The sequence below is a fragment of the Poecilia formosa genome, unplaced genomic scaffold, assembly GCF_000485575.1.
Source record: "Poecilia formosa unplaced genomic scaffold, Poecilia_formosa-5.1.2 Scaffold111, whole genome shotgun sequence".
NCBI lineage: Eukaryota > Metazoa > Chordata > Actinopteri > Cyprinodontiformes > Poeciliidae > Poecilia > Poecilia formosa.
The window spans coordinates 1,622,403-1,643,570 of record NW_006800050.1 but is presented as its reverse complement, the minus strand read 5'-3'; the positions used below and the strand labels follow the sequence as shown (position 1 = coordinate 1,643,570).

The 21,168-nt window shown below is 38.7% G+C and overlaps 1 protein-coding gene across 10 annotated transcripts in view; it reads right to left on the bottom strand.

Moving 5' to 3' along the window:
* Positions 1–778: 778 nt before the first annotated feature.
* The window catches only part of kcnip4a (potassium voltage-gated channel interacting protein 4a), a 161,441-nt gene continuing 141,051 nt past the window's right edge, over positions 779–21,168 (bottom strand). For 8 of the 10 annotated variants that reach the window (XM_007559959.2, XM_007559962.2, XM_016675246.1 and 5 more), the window contains 7 exons: positions 14,178–14,302; positions 7,735–7,804; positions 7,181–7,251; positions 4,233–4,340; positions 2,489–2,593; positions 2,333–2,395; positions 779–2,223 (listed from right to left, as the gene is read on the bottom strand). In XM_007559959.2, coding sequence (XP_007560021.1) covers positions 2,176–2,223; positions 2,333–2,395; positions 2,489–2,593; positions 4,233–4,340; positions 7,181–7,251; positions 7,735–7,804; positions 14,178–14,302 — 590 coding nt within the window. In that variant the 3' untranslated portion in view covers positions 779–2,175. Of the gene's footprint in view, positions 2,224–2,332; positions 2,396–2,488; positions 2,594–4,232; positions 4,341–7,180; positions 7,252–7,734; positions 7,805–14,177; positions 14,303–15,940; positions 16,037–21,168 lie in introns of all 10 variants that reach the window. The other 2 variants (XM_007559957.2, XM_016675249.1) reach the window with 1 other exon arrangement.

Genomic DNA, 21,168 nt, shown 5'->3' with positions numbered 1-21,168 from the left:
CTCAGAGAGCAAGTTTTCATTTAATACTGTACAGCTGACAATTGTTTTATACAATGACCATGACGCTGCCGAGAACTCCTCTACATGAAAAAAAGAGTAAAAATCAAATAAAAACATGTCGATGCTTTACTTTACAAGAAATGTACATACATCATGTCAAAAAATACATCAAAAGCAGCTTGTCCTCCCATTTCATTTTTATAAAGTTGCCGTCATTTCGCGTGATACTTGCGGTAAAATCTTGCTGCAGATGCAAATAAATTTGCTGGAACCTCCAGTAAAGATATCCAAAACACCTTTAAATATGTAGATTTCTTGTCATTTGCAATGTGGAAATTCAGCAGAAATGTCCTCAAATTAAAGTTTGCATTCCTTGTAATTTTTTTCAAATTGGAAAAAAAAAGAATCTCTTAAAAATATGATCTTAGCAACTTTTTAAAGTTAAACTGAGTTTTTTAAAATTTGTAATAGAAGAGTATTACACCTCCTTAGGTATAAATATGGCGTGACATATTAGCTGCTCTTCAACATGTGAAAGACTTCATAAGACCTGATGTAGCCTGATATAGTGACAAGAAATAACTATTCACCCAAACCTGCTCATATGTACAGTTGGAGCAATAAGTCACCAGATCTCTATAACCGTGGATGCTATACAGATAGCATGTTTGTCTTACCATCAGAAATGTAGACATGGTGTTTGTCAAACTCTGCATGGGTTTTAACTGGAAATGTTCACCTTGACTGGATGAGTCTAACCTTCTTTTTTTTTTTTCTCTTTTTTTTAGCAAAAACCACGCCAGGTGGTTCTGGCGTGCAGCTCAAGATGAATATCTGGGAATGTTGTTGGAGTCTAAAGCATCTTGAACTATTTGAACTGCAAGAATGTGAGATTTAAAATTAGTGGTGTACTGGCAGGAAGAATCAGTGGCAGTTTTTGATATGGTCATTATGGGCCTTTGCCCAGGAGAGCATTAGAAAGAGGGCGGACGAGTACATTAAAAAAAATCTATCATTTTTATCCATCAGTTGTGCATTGAATACGTTTTCTGATGTTTTTATGTAGGTGGAGTCATTCAGTGGTTCAGCAGGCAACCCTACTTGTCACTTTACATGGGTAAAGTGACAAGTTGTCACTTTACATGGGTAACTACGCCTGACTGGGAAATCTGAAGAAATTATCTCTTTGCAAACAGCAACCATCTAGTCTAGTCAAAAGTGTATGCTAAACACTTCAGTTACAGATAACAAACTCATTCAAAAACATCAAAGATGCTTAAATGATTTAAAAGCGTGACTCGCTCATCACAATAGGATTTCTTGTTTAATCATCTCTTAAAAGGTATAAAAGTTAAACAGCTGAAAAGTCTTAAAACAGCTGGGCGTTTTGTACTTTTGTACAAAAAGTAGTTAGCCAAAAAAAAACAATCATCAGGAGGAATAGAATCTTTAGAGTGTGAATCTTTTACGGAATTCTTGTTAAAGGCTGTATTTTTTTGCAACATTTTCTGCTGCGAGACTGTAAGAGAATAATTTATTTTAAGGCTTTATATACATCTTTACCAGGAGTACCAACAAATTTGTCCACGTCTGTACCCATGTGCTTAAGTTATGGTCCGATTTTGACATCAATACAATCCTTGTGTTGTCTAGTTGGCAAGTAAACACGAGCAGAATTGAGATATTTTCAAATAGACTTCTCATCTAATGTCATATCTTTGAATGTACAACTTAAAAATGGTACAACTTGTTTTTTTCCCCCCTTCTCTAAATAAAGAGTAAAATCACAGACCACATTCGTCTAAGTCAGGTAAGAAACACTCTGGAACTTGGAGCGAGTCGTTCAATATTCCTAAAGCTGTGAGTCACAGTGATTTCACTTGGCAGTAAATAAAACAAGGCAGGAAATTTGAATTTTTACGTGTAATTTTATTTTACCGCATTTTTAAATATTAAATTGAACCCTAGTTTGATATCTTAAAACAAAATATGAATTCCAGAGTGTTCCCAACATGCTTGCCTATTCCTACTTGTGGCCCAACAGTAACAATGAACAAGATTTTATCTATGGTCAAAAGTCTGCATAGCACACTGTACACAGTATGAGTCCAAGTCAGTAACTGGGCCATGCTAAAGATGATGTTCCTCTCCAAAGCTCCGGCTGGCGGCCAAAAGTTAGAGAACATTCTCAAAGAGATGCATCGATCGCATGATGTTTTCATCCTGGGGATTAGAAAAAAAAAAAAAGAAAAGGGGAGACAATCTGATGAACAACGGCGAGTTTAAGCCAACAGTAGTGAAAAATCAGGGAGTGGGGGGGAATCCAGCTTACGTTTTGGCAACAGTCAATGAACTCGTCTATGGTTACCACGCCGTCTTTATTTTTATCCATCTTCTGTTGGAAAGGGAGAATAGAAAAGATGAACAAACACACCAAGGGGGATTTTTCAGAAACTATAAATACAGGAAAACAAACAAAGACACTTGCCTGGAAGAATACTTCTACATGCTGACGAGGCGTCTCCTCTTTCAGGACGGGATATGTGCATTTACCCATCATGTCGTAGATAGCCTTCATGATGTCCAGCATTTCCTGTCATGTGGACACACAAACAAAGCTCTAAAACGTTAAAGAAACAAACGAAAAAAACAAAACAAAACAAAAACCTGGAAATAAAATTTAAACCAACACAAATTACTAAAAAAAGAGCCTTTTGTGGTTTTCCAAAGCAAATAAAGTTTGAGCATAGAGGTTGTCAAGGTTGCCTTACTGTGGTTTTACTTTCGTATGCAGCTTCTGTCAAGCTATGTTTACAGCAGTGACTTATTTTTCCTCAGTGTCTGAGCCAAATGAGTGATAAATAATACATCAGTGTAATGACTTTACTTCCAGCCACCACATTAGCTTGAAGTGACTTTTTGGGGCTAAATGATATGAGAGGACTTTTTTTACTTAACTTCCTGCTTCTTCCTGAGCAAATCACCACAGAAATAGTCACATTATGAACTCAGATTCAAGTTCAAGAGGTGACTATTTCTTGTATGTTTATTGTCCTTGCTATTGATGGCAGAGTTTGGCGTTCAACGTTCAACCTCGTTGCATGTCTGCAACTTTTGTCTGTGTTCATGGGATTTAAATCCCGAACAACAGCTGCAAAGGAAAGGTTACAAAAAGCAGTGATGCGTCTTTTAAATCGCCCTCCGTTCAACTGAAATAAACTCTCCACATTAAAAGTATCGACAGTGACGTTGCTGAAGTACGGCCGGTGTGAAGGAGACTGTGGATTATTCAGACACTGTTCAAGGATGGGAGACATTATATAAAATTGAAGCCAATCAACAAACACTGAATCAACAGTCTCAAAGTTTTATTCATGCTCATTTAATCCCTGTGTGAATTATAGCTGCTGGCAGTAGCTTTTCATCCAGAAGCCAGATAAAGCAATCATCTGCCAGACACTTTGGTTTTTGTCCAAAAACTTCAAAACTAATGGCAATCCTCGGAGTGCTGGCTGTTAAAAGTTAATTATTTCTTTACGAGTTTTGTTTGTCTCTTGCAAAGCACTTTGAAATATATTTCTTGTGCAAGGATGCAGACATAAATTTGAGAGTACTGACTTGTTAAATAATCAGCCTCTGCTACGGACTAAGCTGAAGAGGCGTGAACACAAATACAACCCCGGCAATCAAAGAGACAGGATATTTCTCAGCGAGAACTACGGGTCAGTTTCTGGTTTCACAACACTTGTTTTCAGAACAACAACAGTAACGTAGCGTGCCAACTTAATGACATAACAAATCTTACTGTGGAGTTTTACAGGTTACTAAAGTGTTAACAATCCAAAAAACTTGATCTTGATTGGGTGACGTCAAGTCAACTCCATTAGCAGAGCACTCTAAAAACAACCAAAGCTAGCAACAGTGGTTAAGAAATTAACAATATTTAGAACAGAACAAAGAACAGAATCTCTATGTAGATGGAAAAAAAATTTAAAAAAAGACCCTCCCAAACTTATGTTAGATATGCGTTTTCCTAAATGCTATTATACTGGCTGAAGCATAATGAAAAAAACAAAAAACAGATGAATTAGAAACACAAGGAATTAATATTAAAAAGTCAAAAGGTTGGAGCCACTGATTAAATCCCCGAGATTGTTTGAAACCAAGGATGTTTTGATAATTCGTTCCTGCGGTCTTCCTTTATTAAAAGAGATAATTATATCATAATGTACCTCTTTAGTGATGTATCCATCTTTATTGATGTCATAAAGGTTGAAAGCCCAAATGAGCTTTTCCTGCACTGTGCCTCGCAGCAGGATCGAAAGCCCCATAACAAAGTCCTGGAACAGAAACAAGAACTGCTTACACGTGTACAAAATATCACACCAGGAAAAAAAAACTAAATAAAAACAACAACAACACACATCTCAGACTTAAAATCCCATGAGGTAAACAAAACCAGCCTTCATGCCTCTGCGTTTCTGCCAGCGTACACAATCCACGTTGGTTATTAATTAGAGATGAATGATGAAACAGCAAACGTGGAGGCGCTATAAATCAAAAATACCTCATTATTCAAATGATCAGAAAGCTTATGCTCTGTGTGGGACCCCACAGGGAATCACTGTGTTTCTGCAGAACTGACCGAGCAAAAAGCAGGAAGAGGGTTGGGAGGGGGGTTTAGTTTGGAGTGATGACAGCTCCTCTGTCCTAATAAGCAAATATCTGTCCCTCATAAATATTAATAAAATGCTGCCAGCATCTCAAGTAAACTTGGTTGGGCTGAATAATAAATGATGGAAGAGACATTTTTGACTTGATTCTTTGGAGAAATCCAGCTTTAGTGTACTGATGGACTTTATAATAAATTGTCAGACCCTACAATTAAGACAAATATTATTTGAGTTCCACCACTACTACTTAAATAAACGCACCATGCCAAACAATGATGCTGTCTATGAAATCAATTAGTAGTTTTGGAAACTACTGATTGACTACTTATTCTGGAAAAAAAAATCATAATAATTTTTCCCTGTCATTAAAGCAAACATATACTTCGGATTAAGCTTCCTGGTAAACATTCAAAATCTTTTGAAGAAAAGGTTGGATGTGTGGAAAAACACCTCATGCTTCCTGCATGGTGGAGGATCTGTGATGTTATGGGCCTGATTCTCTTCAGTAGAATCCACATTGACTGCAGAGTGTTATACACTGTTTTTAAAAATAAGTAAGACATTTTAAATTAAAGCACTTTTCCTCCACAAAACTCCATCCAAACATGTCAGGGCATGTAAAGCAATGGCTCTTCAACAGGCGATTTTTTCTGGTGTAAGTTTTTAGCCCAGTAATTTGGTTTTCTACCAACATAAGGAGGGGTAGAAGTGTCACAATCCATAAAATACACAATGTTGTGACTTTTTACACTTATATGTTGTTCAGTATATTTTGCATGATAAGTGACTGAATTACAATTATATGTTAAGCACAATTTACATGATGATTATTATTAATTGTATTGAACATGATTGTATATAATTACAAAGGTGAAGTGGAATATATTTAAGTGTGAGACATGATTTATTTGAATCGAGGAAGTCTTTTATTTTGAAGAATGCTTAACAGGATCTGGTTCTGTTTTGTCACTACCTTGCTTTTGTTGATTTTTGGTTGCTAGGTTACGAACAGGTGTTGCCGTTTTTTCTCTTCAATAAAAACTGAACAGAAAGGTTCAGTGAAAGACATACGAGCCTCCGTCTTGTTTTAAGAAGCTTTACTCCGTAACACATAATAGTTCAATTTGACTGTAATAAATGTTAGATACGTAAGTGGGGAAAAAAATCATCAATATTTATTTAAATGTCAATACTTTATTAAAAACACAAATAATTAAAAGTGAAATTAACTGACTAGAACTTGAATTCATTTGAAGTTTCAAAGGACGTTTATTTAATTCAAAGTAAGTATAAATAATTGATTTAACTTTCCACAGTCCATCATTAAGCAATTTGAATTGCCACTGTTGCTAATCTCATAAACCCCAACAGAAGAGCAACTCGCCTGGCACTTTAAAACAGTGACTATGACAGGTCAGGCATGGGAGATGAAATAAATTCATGATATGAAGCAACAAAGTTGAGAACTGTTTTCGTTATTAGCCGTATGGGCAGTTGCCCAGGGCGGCGTTAGAGGGGGAAGTTGCACCACATACAAAACATAACTTATCTTAGCTGCAAACTTTCCACTGCTTTCATGAATGTGCCGTCAACACACAGTTGGTGCTCGTGTTGAGAAAATGCCTTCAGTTTGCCACTAAGAAATAAGAAGATCAGGCATCTGCTGTGGAGATGCTGTCAATCACACTCTGCACACATGGGGTGATGCTCAAGATATCTTATATATTTTTTCTTTCTCACCTGTCTGGTTTGGTTTGCCCATAACCATCTGGAATTTTTTTTTTTAAACTACTTTTTTTTTTTTTATGTACTGTAAATGTAACCTGGGACCACTTCTGTGAGTTTATGTGATGCAGCCAAAACCAGAAAGAAATTCAGCAACAATAGAGAAATTCATTAGGGCTGAAATTCATTTCGCAAGTCAAACGAAAAAGCCTCACACACAAGGTTACAGACTTGTGGTGCAAAAAAAAAAAGAAAAAAAAAAAAGGGTATTCAAGGCACGGTGACATTTGCTTTTGTAATATTATGAACTTGTGTTCCTAGTTTTAAAGGCCAAGTTGCGGATATTTTGCCTTTTTTTTGTGAAACAGAATCTGTAGGTTTTATGATAGAGGTTGATGCTGGGAGAGAGAGAGAGAGAGAGGGGCTAACCCAGGGCAATGTTCCTGCAAGAACCATCACTAAGATGGATGTAGAAAATGAATGGTCACAATAGAAACCCAGAGTAATGTCCTGTTGGTAGACGGGAGCTGCAAAAACTCTGAACAGGGGGAAAAGAAGTGTGGCAGTGGTGATTCTGTAAACACATCTCAGAATATTACGAGTCTATGCTACTATGTTACAAGCTGATATTTGTACGTTTTTGTTTTTTTTTTCTTTTTTTGTCACATCTACCAGGGGTGCTAATTAATATAGAGGGAAGGGAATTCTTTAGTGTGAGGATAATGCCCTACTAGTTCTTATTTTTTGTTAGACTGCGTTATTCTTTCCGGCACCTTGCTCACCTCAAAGCTCACAGAGCCATTGTGATCCGTGTCAAACGCGTTGAACAGGAAATGCGCATACGTCGAAGCGTCTACAAAGAGGAAGAAAAGCACACAAAATCAAAAATCATTCGTGACCAATTACAGCCCATCTGACATCAAAAGTAGCACCTTCTGATAACAAGAAAATAGTTCAAAGCCTTATTACTACTTTCTTTAGTAGTTATATGTGCAGCTTCAAAGAAAAGAAGCAGCTCTTGCAGAGAGAAGAAGAAAACACAGACATCTTGGAGCTGAGAGTTTTCTCCTGGTTTCCTGTGTGGGGGAGCTCATGTGTTTACTGCTCTGCCTGTCTGAGTGCATGAATCAAAGCCTCCTAATGCTTCCTCTATTTTTCCTCGAGTTGGGGACAATAATGATGAAAGCTGAAGGCTGCACACATAAAATATAATCTCAATTTTTTTAAGCATTTGCTTTGGTTAGAATTTAAGTACACTGGACTTGATGAGACAAATGGACTTGGTATTGAAACAGGTCACACAGGAAACGGGGCATAGCTACGTCCTACTTCGTACCTCCTTGTGGAAAAAACTGTGCGTAGATATCTTTAAAGGTTTCTTCATTGACGACGCCACTTGGACACTCCTGAAAGACAGGGTGAGTTAACAAAGATCATTTCCCAATCGTAAAGACTCTTTTCTAGTTTGAAACTTTGCTTAAGCACGCCGATTCTAAACACATTCACGCTGAATTAAACAACCTCCTCTCTTTGGGAAAGTTTTGATTATTTTTTTTCCCTCTCTTTTCTTCTTTCTGTGACTCTTTGTGCAGGCCATAATCCCAACCCAAGACCAGTGGCATTCAACTGCAAACCCGCCCCACCTCAGCAGAGATTTTATCTAGAGCCTTTTGAAGCCACCCACCTTTGCCGGTGGCATTCACCGAAAAGACATTTATGTAACGCCTCCAAGAAAGACACTTTTGTGCCATTTTAGAGAACCAAAGATATTGCAGATGACCTTGGTCAGAAGCAGAGCGCTGATGAAGAAAGTTCGTTTTTGCAGGCTCGGCTTGGCTCTCTTGCTGCAAATCTGCAGTACACTGAATATTTAAGATGGAAGGAACTGAAACGGAGAGAACAAGGTCAACGCTCTGAATATACTTGAGATTTTTCAGATTTTTCTTCTTTTTTTTTTTTGCATGTACAAATAACCAAAACGGAGGTAGTAGCTGTAAACTAAACAGCAGCACAGATCGCTGATGGAAGTGTTGATGCCATGTGATTGGCTGATTCACAGCTGTCGTACAGATATACTTAAAAAGGTAGTGAGCAATTATACACCACAACATCTGGATGTAGGTTGACAATTTGATGGTCGGCAATTTTGTGAATTAAAACAAGTCCCAATAGCTCGAAAGGAAAATCAACCAACACAAATTATTTTAATTATCACCTTCTTCTCCAAAGCGAATAAAACATTGGATTTTTGTAAAAACACCTTTGTTTGGTGTCTAGTTTGAAGGCAAAATTATATGCAGAATATTTAAATCAGTGGGTTATCAGTGAGGTTACTGTGAAGAGCAGGGTTTTGTCATTGGCTGACTTTCTGTACGGGTGAAGATAAACTGGAGATTCATAAAGACCACAAGAACAAAAGTAGCTGAAAAGCAGAAAAAAAACCCACAACAACAAAGTTTGGATTCAACTACTTTGCTGAAAGGTTTGGTACAAGCTGGAAAATGTGAATCTATCCTCACTAGAAGGTACGTCGAACTCCTTTCTCACAGTAGCAAGTAATTGTGCTCATATTTCACCGTTAGAGAACCCTGAGCGACAATGGTGCGACTGTCGAGGCTAAAGGGAGAAAAACGCTGCTGCTCTGTTCAGTTTGCTAAACATTAGATTCAATAAACAAGTCAGAAAGCAGCCAGGAAAACATTGTACTGTGAACAACCGAGACCAAAATAGAAAGCTTTAAGGAATCCTAAAGTTTGGAAGAAGATTAGACTGCGTTCCAGCAAACACAGGGACAGCTGTCTGTGAGCTAAAAGTCACAAAAGAACCAGGAAGGAAGGCAAAAACTACCTCTGCTAACAAGGAGAATGAAGTTAATATTTTAGACTGACAAAAAAAAAAAAGAAGCAGTAGATTGTCTGAAAACCTGAAATGACAAGAAGCCAGACCTTCTTGTCACTTTTAAAAGCTGATAAAAAGGTCTGGCTGCTTGAAAGAACAATATAAATCGAAGATGACAGATGACTCAACACTTCTGAGATTTTCCAGCTATAAAGCAATGCTGCTGTGGCTTAAATGAGTGTAAAAAATATAAGAAAGTCTTTGAGTATAAGCAATTTTGATAAAAAAAAAAACCCTTGGTATTAATTATCAGCTACGGTTATTAAATTTAGGAAAAAAAGATGAAGAAATGACGAAAGTAAAGATAAAACATTGTAGTTCTGCTTTAAACAAGTGTTTTGTGTTTGGAATCTCAGAGAATTAGAGGAAGTTCTTTGCACAATTCCTCTGAGATTCTTTTGTGTCTAACCCACATCTAACCCACTTTTAAAGATTTTTTTTTTTTGGTAAGACAGAAGCCAGGGAAACGAGGGAAAGACAAGTCAGCCTTAATATTTTCCATCAGTCTACAGCAAAACTGAGACATTCATTTATCTGGCCATTTTCAATGAAGTCCCTTACAGATATCTTCTATATTTGCTTTAGTTTCAGACTTGGAACATAAAAAAACAACTTTATTATAAACAAAGTAAAAGCAAAGTGCAGGTTTCAAATGACGTTTTCATATACTGGGGTAAAAAAAAAAGACACCGTAACACAATTTTTAGATTACATTTCACTAGCCAGCCTAAAGACTGATTACTGCAGAGCACGTAGAATCAAGACAGCCTTTAAACAGAACTTCTCTGACAGTTGGAAGTGGGATAAAAACTCAAAAAGCAAACGAGGAACATAGTTACTAACATCTATCAGTCTGAAAAGTGTTTCAAATGCATTTCTAGGAGCATCGAGATTCAAGTGGACGAGAGTGGGCGCCATTGTCAACATGATGGAGAAAATATGCAACAGTGGTTGAATTTTCCATGAGACAATAAATATTTTAAGAGTGCCTCAACGACTCATCCAGGAGGTCCCAAAGAATTACTGGCCTCATTAACAGTGACTCAGTTCATCTCACTGTTCACGATTCAAACAAACAAAACAACAACAAAAAACCCGCCGGCATGGCAAAAACTGTATTTAACCGCAGCTGATGATAGAGAACACAAAGGCTTGGCTCACATTTGCAAAAAAAAAAAAAAAAAAAGTTATCTAGCTGATCTTCAAGACTTTTAGGATATTATTCTGTGGACTGAACAGACGAAAGTTGAATTTTCTGGAAAGTGCGTGTCCCATTCCAACAGGCGTAAAAAAAAAGCCTGTTAACAGTCCTAAAGGAGAATATATCACCTACAGTTTGTGACCTTAAATTCAAATTTACTTAGGTCATGCAGCAGGACAAGAACGATCAGAAAGTTCACCTCTAAATTGTTTAAAACACAGTGAAGGTTTTGTACTGGCCTCCAAGTAGCAGGTTCTGTTTAAAGACATCTAATATGACTGAACTAAAATCATCTGCAGTGATATAAAAATATCATAAATGCTTTATAACACCTGGGCAAGTTGATGGCAGAAGGGCGATTAGGCTGCTTTAACATTACCCCAGTTAGTTTGAATTACTTTATTTCTCTCAATAACTGAAATCATATCTTTTTTTTATTTTAACTCGGGTTATCATTGAGGTTAAAGTTCGATTTATGACATTAAACACTTAGGAGTGATTTAAAAACTCAGCAAAGCAGAAGGAAATTGCCACATAAGAATTCCTCCTCAATCTGATTCAGTCAGAAATTATGTTACTAAACTTTTTTTTAAAAAAAAGGCTTGGATCTGGACAGCTCAGAACTTACATTTTATTTATTTACTTATTTATTTTGAACGTGACAGAAGTAAGAAATCACACGCATGAACAAGGAACTTATGAACTCCTACCCCATAAACTCATACAATATTTTCAGATGGACCCTCATTATTAAATCAAATAATAATAATAATAATAATAAAGACTTTGCCTTTCAATTTTAACATCATTTGTATAACTTGAGGATATCGAAGATAAAAAAAAATTGAGAGCATCTTGTCTTTTGTTCAGAGCATAGTTTCCTATTGGCCAAACGTGAATGAATATTTATGGAGATGATGGGATGTTTACCCGCACAGTTTAACCTCACTTCAACAAGCACTTTAGATTACAGCCTACCACACCATTAGCACGCTAATGTATCTCTTGCTCTGGGACCGCTGCTTCCTCTGAAATGTGTGGCTCTTTGTGACAGACATTTTGGGAACCTGAAGGTCAGCAATCAAGAGTGATGTTTTACCGAACAACACTGATGACATAATTCATCAGCGTTTACATTTTGTATTTTTATTCTTGCGACGACGCTCGTCGGAGAGGCAATTTATCAACCGAGTGCTGCCCGCTGGTCATCCAGTTATGATTCAGTGCTCTTGCAATTCAATTTGAGGTTAACGGTAATGGCTACATCATCACTACTGGCCACATCGGGATAGCAATGTTCTCATGGCCTTGTTTTGAATGTTTTTTTTTTTTTTTTATTTTGTAATCATAAATGTAACCATAAACCAAGAACGAACAAGAAATTACAATGAAATTCATTTAGTTTGCTCATATCTCATTGTGACTGTCAGCGATTTCGAGGGATCTGTATTGGTTTGGCACGCTCGTCTTCCGTGATGAGCAAATCACAAACACAATCTCTGAAAGACGAAACTGACCAGGCATGACATCCGGGAGCAAAATCACGCTGTGAACGGAGACATCAGGAACAATGCGACACAAATTGAGAGCTCTTAGTCAAGTGCTTTGAACCGGTGACCTCAGGCGATCTCCAGGAGTTGAGGTCAGAATCTGAGGGCTTGTTTTGTTCCCCGTTAGGCTCATTTCTGAAGCTCCGAGCGGCCGCTTCATAAAGTCACCTGTCAAAATAAACGACCTCCGTCTGCCACCTGCGTCGGAGCCGTTCGATTTGCCCCCGAATCTCCGGACAACAAGGACAAAGAGGCCAAACTTCTCATCATGGGAAGCCAGCCAGCTTCTATTAGTCTGCTGCCCTTAAAAGCTCTCCTTCACTCTGCCAATGACACCAGAACAAGACAAAGTGGAGCTGTTTGTCTCCAGGGGCTCGCCGAGGGAGAGGGATGAAAAAACATTCAGCAGCAGTAATCCGAGCGCCGTCACCATTTGCTTCTTTACAAATTAAACTTTTGCTCCAGCATAATGTAATTATACAAGAGGGATAAACGATGCATAAACAACATTAAAGAATATTTGTACAAACTATGAAGTTTAAGTGGGAAAGAAAAGCCTGAGAGAGACCGATAATGCCAAGTCTACCATCCTTTGGAGGAAAGCATCAGTAGATTGGCTTCATCACTGTTGCTCTTAAAGGTATATGCACCAGCTATGCAGTGTTAGAGCAGCTTCGAGGCGGGTTCAGGAATTTCTTTTTAATACTCTGAAATATCCTTTTTCATATTTTCTCTCTTTACATAAGCTGGGCTAAAGCTCTATATTCACATCTGACAAATATTTGGAATCATTGACATGATTTAGTGTGGTGATGTCAAACTCCAGTCCTCAGGAGACTTTTAGTCCTCTACAGCTTCTAGATGTGTCTCTGGTCCATCACACCTGAATCAGATGGCTGAATTACCTCCTCAGCACGCAGTCAAGTTCTCCAGAGTCTTGCTAACGACCTAATTATTTGATTCAAGTGTGTTCAAGCGAAGGCACGTCTAAAAAAAAAATCGCAGGACAACGGCCCTCGAGGACTGGAGTTTGACACCTGTGATATGACGGAAGAGACGAAAGTAAATCACAGAGTCGAAGTTGCTTGAGATGAAAGTTTCCACATCACCTGCTGATGTTGGTTCACTGTGTTTTATAAAGTTAGAAATCAATGGAAACTCAGAGATTTTAAGTTCAAGCGTTATGAAGATGCTAAATTCAACTTCACACTGCCAGAAGTAACCACACCTGGTTTATTGACCATCTTATCGATGTACTCGAGCGGCCATAACCGTCACTTGACCTGAACCCAACAGATTATCTATGGAGTATTGGCAAGAGGGAGATGAAAGACACCAGAGCAAGTAACTCAGATAAACTGTTTTAAAGAAACCTGGAATTGCAGAACACTTCAGAAGAACAACAGGCTGATCTGTTCATTTAAAAAAAAGGCAAGAGTGAATGTATACAGTGCTGTATATGTGCACACTGTTCAGTAGGCTGGCATTTCAAATCTAATTGGCTCTAGAGACCCAAAAAGTTGTAAAGTTTCCCTTTTTCAATTATTCTTTTAATGTATGTCTATTTATCTGCTGGTTCTCCGTCAGAAACTAAAGTGATCAATAGAAATATGCCGTGACAAATGAAGAGCAATGATAAAAGTAAAGTTATTTAAAAATAGATCAATGCTAAAAGCACATTTTTCATCTCCTAACTAATGGGATAGGGAATAGTCCTTCCTATACTTATCCAGACTTGGGAAATGATCAAAAGTAATTCCAGTGTTTCTCAGTGCTTCAAAGACTGCAGGAATCCTGAAACCCTCACCTGGATTGATAAGTAATCTGAACTAATTATCCAAAATACAGTTAATAGAAAGAAACTTTAAAATCCTCAACAATTTGGCTTTTATAACAATAGGTGCAAAATGTAAAGAATGCAGCAAAGAAAATTAGGTATGATAGTTTTCGGGACTTGAGAGGAAATCCTCCAGTCAACCTCTGCAGTGGAGCTTGTGAAAGAATAAATCAATAAAAAAAAAAAAATCAAAGACAGGGAAATGTTTTAGATATGTCGGAGAGAGGGGAGACGAAAGACACACTGTACATAATATATATACAACGTAGCTCCACAGTGGGTGCATCACTTACATTCTTGAAGCCGCGGTAAAGGATCTGGAGCTCCTTCCGGGAGAAGCGTGTCTGTGCCTCGAGCTGCTCCAGGCCCTCGGGGCGATGACGGACTGCAGAGAGTTCCAGCTCATCTTCAACGCTGTCTGAAAGGGAGAAGGAGCCAACGGTCAAACTAGACCAAACCCGCACTGGAATAAATCTGAAACCAGGAATGCAAATACGCCGCGCTCTGCAAAAATGATTAATGACCTCAAAAGTTTTACATTTTAACAACACAATCCAGTGTTTTCCATAGACCAACAAAAGGTGATGCGTACACGTGAATTGAAAGGAAAATGAAATGCGTACATTTGTATTCGACCCCCACTTCCCACCCCCGATCTGATACGCACAAATAAAATTTAAGCTCAACCTAAAAGTCACCTACTTTGTTAACAGAGATCAAGTGTTTAATGTAATCTCTGTATGATTTCAGTTGTTCTGTGAAGGCCTCAGGTGTTTAAGAGAACATCGGTAAACAAACATCATGAAGATCAAGGGTCAGAATACATTAGCGATTAATTTTAAAGCACAGATGGGATATGAAAGGCCTATAAAATCCAGTTTGGTTAGATTAGAAATAGAAACATTTTAACTACATAAAAAAAGAAGGATAGAGGTGGCAGCATCATGCTGTGGGAATTATTTTCCTTAATAGAGTAGGGAAGTTGGTCCGAGCTGATGGGGAGATGAATACAGGTCAATCATGGAAGAAAATCTTTAATAGGCTGTTAGAGGCGTTAAGATGACCTAGTCAAAGTACAGATCTAAATCCACGTGACAATGTGATTCAACTTGGTTTTGTTAAAATAAACCGGCATAAAAAGGTTTGTAGATGTTAGAAACTACCAAAATATCTGTAGCAACTCTTTTAGCAACATTTGACCACCAGGGGTTGAACGCAAATGAACAATTTAACAATTCTTATAGACAGCCATTTTCATCCCATTTCAAGAATGTGAAGTAGGTTGTAGAGGTACTAAAACCAATACAATTCAAGGCACTGTAACTTTTCAAAACTACAATATTGAAGATGAACATTTAGCCACAAAATGCTGTACATCTGCTAAAACACCTTCTGGTAGTCTGTTGTACTTTATTATACCAGGTTTCTCTTCTAGGCTTCAATAAAAACCAAACACTCCTTTCTTCTCTAAAACAAATATGATATCAGAAGTAATTAGTGTAGTTGAGACCCCCAAACACAAGTCAGCGTGGCAGAGAGCCTCTGGATGAGAGTGCACAGTAATAAACCCCGAGGAATGCTTTAATGGGCTTATTATGATGGCAGACGCTGTCTGGGCACTGTCACTGCGCTGCAGCGTCCTCGCAGCGCTGCGCTCCACTCTCATACACCTGAAGTGTGACATCCTGTCTAAGTGCCTCATTAGCATCAAAGAGTTTTGCTGCACCCAACAATAAAAGGCCAAATATTCCAGCAGACCACATTTCACCTGTTGCTGTGGAGCAAACGTGGTGCTGTGACAGGTGATGTTTTCCCTAAACCTGGTCAAGATGAAAAGGAAAAAAAACAAAACAAAAAAAAAACAAACAGGTAGCACCTATGACATTTTGAAAATTCAAGCGTTATTTTTATGTCTGGAAATAAATCTGCAAACATTTCTCAGTGAATTGGTGAAAGGCAGATTACCAAAGCCTGAAGGCCACAAGGAGAAAGGCAAAAAAAAAAAAGAAAAAGAAAAACCCTATAAAAATCATCATAGAGAGGAAGAGCCACTTGCTTTGATTGCAGGAGGATGGCTTTTTGCCTGTGGAGCACGGAAAGAGCCTCATGAGTCGAGCTCTCACCCCTCGCTTGTGGACAATCTCAGGGTAACCTGGGAAATACAGCATCATCTCTCGTGGTTACCCAGGCAACAGCCTCAGGTACATTTTGCTACAGGAAGCTGGGCATGCAGGAGATGAGGGGTGCATTAATGCTCAAGGAGACAAAATTGTCCTGTCTGGTTTTTCAGGACAACACCACAAGTATTGTGCACAGTATTAAGGTTACAGCTGGTGGCCTAAAGACAGGGCAGAAGACCAGCACTGACCAATAGATGATTTTAAATAAAACTGGTGACTGGTGGGTGTGTTAGTCTTACTACAGGCTAAGCTGCAAATTTAAGCTAGCAAGAGAGAGAGAGAGACTGTATTGGCTGCTGCAGCTTACTGTCAGTGTGACTCGTTAAACTTTAGATGAATTAAATTTATGAAGTACATCACATCAAGTTGTCCAGGAGTTGCTCCAGTTTCTCAAACGTCCAACATGTAAGATTTTCTTTTCCTGAAATTCTGATTTACTTTTACACAAAAAGCTAAAATTTTATTTTGTTATTCCACAAAATATTTTCCTAAAAGTCTCCAACATGTTTTTGGTCAAACTGAGACCTTGAAGGCTACAGTCTTTTTAAAATTTTATTTTTTCATTTATGGATAAGAGCTCGGTGGTTTTCTGGAGCCTCAAAGCTTTAGAAATGGCTTTTCCCCCCCTACTTTTCTAATCGGATAAATATAAAATGTTCCTCATCTGTTCTTGAACTTGTTTAGATCGGTACTTAAAGTGATTTTTGAGATCTTTTAGTCTACTTCGCTGTCATGATTTCTTGATTTCTTGATTGAGGTTTTGCTGTCACTGGGTTACATACTGGAATTCAAACTCAAGGATCACTGTGCAAAAGTTGTTCACATCTGGCAATTAGAACCAAGAGAAATTAGTACATAAATAATTAAAATACATAGCACTGAAATGTGTTCAACCTGAAATCGTACACCTCTGATGCTCGGCACCACGTTGTCAGTTTAAGTAACGTCTCTGTTTAAAAGTTAACACCACCATTTCCCCTCCTACCCCGAGCCATTCTTAACGATTTAGTGCGACTCTAATGGCACCTGTGGGTGCTCAGATAAGGCCTCCGGCACTTCAAACTATTTCTCAATCATTTGATGATTGGTGAAGACAAGGGTGGAGGGCACAGCGCGTTTGTGGCTAGTCAACATGACGCCAGGAGCGCTGATCGACCTCTGCAAACCTGAGCTATAAAGAGGTGTCGCAGAAACAATTACCTCACAGAGTAGAGGCAGTGAAAATTGTCTCATAAATCTGCAGTCTGGGCTGGCGACATTGTGGAGGTTTCAGGGAAAAGGGGAAAACTTGTCGGGAGAAAAATGACATGTAGAAAGGTGAAATAAATCAATCTAGACTTCATATGATTCCTTTGTCATTATGCTAAGTCGATTTGTAAAACCGCAAAGCCTGACTATCATATAAAAACATGACCAGACTGGCTTCTCATTCCAACACAGCCAGACTTTGCAGGTCCTGCTCAGCGCGTCAGCGGAGGAAAAGCAGAATCGGGACCGGCACAGTCTTCATAACGATGAACAGAACTGTTAAAAAACAAACTTCTCTACCTCGAAAGATAGTCGTTTCACTTCAGCTGAAGGTTGCTTCACAGCACAGTAAATAATAGCACAGCAACTCCAAAGCTTAGTGGATGAAACTCATAGGTTCCCGTTACCTCGTCGCCAGCTTTCCTTCCTAGCCTGATTGGAGAGGACACGTCTCAGTGCCTTCACCGAGACTGAACTGGACAGATGTTCATTTTATAACAGAGACATATTAGTCTTGACAGCTGGCTGGCTGTATTCAGAAGCATTAGGTTACTACAGAGGGACATCCGTTCAAATTTAGAGCTCAAGGACAATGTGGCAGGGTTGGAGATCAGGAGTGTCTGCAAAACAATGAGGCTAGAAGAAAAATGTTGCATAAAATGTTGCTTCTAAAAAACCCTAAAGTCAGGGCGGCTGATAAAAAGCCAAACCAATACCAGGGACACTGTGCTTCGTATATCAGTTTCATGACGAAATAAAAATTCAGCTGGTGATATGAACTGATTCTGACAGAATCCCCCAAAACCCAGCCTTTTTCAAAACATCATACTGACAGGTTGTTCAAAAACTACAACACTCTTCGGTGTACAACTTTCTACTGAGAGGATGACTCAAAGTTAGCCATTTTTAGTGTCACAAGTTAGACATCTGCAGCAGAAGAGAATAAGTGGTAGATCTGGAGTCTTCAACACCGAGTTTCCACCCAGGAGATGCTGTTGAGAGACAGGAAGACCCCAAATCTCCTACATTTATCACTCCGGTCTTACATGTCTCGTCACTTTTTACAATCCGTTTCTGTTTTAGTGGCCTTTATTACATTGGGGAACGTGGCCTCCGAAATGAGCACACGTTTATTTTGGATGTGTGCTCATTTCTGACTTTACAGAATTTCCAACATTTTTTTGGAAATTATATGAAATTAATCTCAAAACTTCTCAGTTTTTAGCAGGAAATATTTACCGTTTTTCTTCTTCTATCTACTTCCATCTTGCCATACCACTGGTAAGCGAGTTAAACAAAATATCAGAAAAACTAACGAAAATCACGTAATTACAAATGAAGCCTTTACTTGACTTTGAATTCAACTTTAGTCCAACATAACAATGGATTGAGAATTTGACAAATGCCTGGCCTTAAATGGATCAGGGCAAAATCTTAGACCAAGTAATCTCTGCTTCAAAGATGTATTTATTTTTGTTATAAAATGACAAATCTTAAACTGAACAAGATACTGAGGAGAAGTAATTTGAAAAACACTATGTTTAGCTCTAGCAGATACATCTGCATTTGCTAAAATCCTTATGATCAGGTTAGAGCATTGCAACAATCAGAAGTTGGAGTAGACCTACATAAATTTGACTGGTGCATCTTTAATAAGGACTGATGGGTGGAGAGAAATGAAGGCAAAGTTCAGTCACTCAGGAGTTGATGAAGGGAATCATGAGAGCAGATAAACAGTACTGGTCGTCTAAAATGTGTTTGTTTTACTGAGAAGCATCTGACAAAGTGTCTGCGCTAATGTAGAATCGCTGTACCCAGATGCTCTTTCCATTTCGATGCAAAATGGCACAGAAAGGTGTTGTCCTGAAGAATCCAGGGTGAGCAGATTCTGCAAACTCTAAACATATTTTAATTATTTAGTTGTGAACCGCAAACAAATATCATCATGCTGTACTTTTGCCTTCCCTGAAAGGAAAAAACAAAACTGATCGTTGGACCTTTTTGAGTGGCGGCTCTTTAATTGGATGCTTTAGCAGAATATGCAGCTCATCGAATTTATAATTCACAGCCACCTCTAAGCAACAACGCTGCCCCAGCCGTTCTGCCATGCAGCGCTGCGAGAGATTGAGGCTGCGAGACCCCACGAGGGTCTTAAACAAAGAAAAATCTCTCAGCAAAATCTAATTACCATGGGACACAGTATAACTAGCTCTCTGGTCTATAGCCATAAAGCAGTCTGCCACCCGGCGTCGTCTTCTCCACCGAGCCAACAGAACTGCCTTAAAACCTAAAAAAATTGGCATTAAGAACTTTTCCCCCTCTCTCTCTCCCCATCCCGGCTGAGTTACTGTCTAGAGCTTCATCAATCAGCTCTCAAAGGTAAGGTCGAGCTGGAGGGTAAAACCCTACAAGCCTTAAATCAATGTCACAAACCCCCACTGAAAGGAGTGGCTTTTAAATAATACATACATTTACATCAAGCACAAACTGGAATTATTCAAAAAGCTCCTTAAAAATCAATAAATCTTGGATCGGTTCTTGTGTCGACGTCCACGTCTTGATGAACGGTGCTGCTGAGCTTGTAGCTTTGGCTTGAGATTTAAACCTCTGTTTTTTTTTCCCCTTTTTCTTGCATGTGTTAATACTGAGCGCAGCAGAAAAAGGATGCATGAGCTCAGTAAGTACAATGGCCTCAGTTCAGCCCGGGGCTCGAGTCACATTCACCGAATGAACCGTTGGCCAACAGAGAGCTGTTCTTCTACTTTAATTTCAAGTCAGGAGTGAGGCACATGTTTAATCATTTTAATAAAAGGTACGATAAGCACGGGAGTAGCCTTTAATACAGAACAGAGGAGAGGTGAAGTCGTAAAAAAGTTTCCTTTCCTTGTTTTAAGTTAAAATGTTAAGTCTTTACCTTTGACAGTGTGAAACTTTAGAAACTTTCTGGACATCAGCAGTGTCATTACGAGGCGTTTGCTTTACATGAATACAAAACTTACTCGTAACATAGTGACGCTGACGCTACATACGTAGGTGGTGTCAAAATCAATTAAGATCTGAAGAGATTTAACAGTAAGTCTCCAGTTACAATGTCATATATTAATTAGAGTTGTGTCACAAGAAACTGAAGGAGGGAGTCGGTTTTCTGACATTTACGCAGCAAAAAGCTGCGAGCCCCTGATATGCTCCTGATGTCCCCTCATCCCGCTGACGCTGACAAACCGATCTAATCTCAACCTGGGCTCACTCCTAATATAGCCGGTTCTGAGTTCTGGCAGTGAATCACAGAGAAGCAACCAGCTGAGGTTCCGAGGGTATCGGCCTCATCACGGCACGCCGGCGCTCATTTCCATTTAAGGGTGAACTAAGAACACATAGTAGAGCATTAGATAGGTGATGAAAAGGCTGATCATAATCGCGGTTCAGCTGTCCTAGATGTGTTCAGGACTTAAATGTGTCAAGACGCAATAAATTTTGTTCTGTGCTACCCTGATGTTTTCATTTCCTTTAGGCACTTCACAAACCACAGTCGTTATCCAAGAGGAGTTTTGTAATCAGGCTTTGGGAATCATCTCTCAGCTTCTTTCTAGGACTCCAGACTACAAGCACTGGCAGCCAAAAATGTCTTTGCGATACACTGCAGCAAGTGAAAACTTCCTAAAGAACCTCACTTCTGACGGTGTCGGCTGAACTCGTTATAGCATGTTATTATTAATATTGAATATTACTAGGCAGTGATTTATCTTTCACATAAGAAAAATATTTTTCAACAAAGTATATTTTATATTTGGGACCAAAAACATACCAGCTTCATGCACGTACAATTAATTTACAGCATGATTCTGATGAAGCTCTG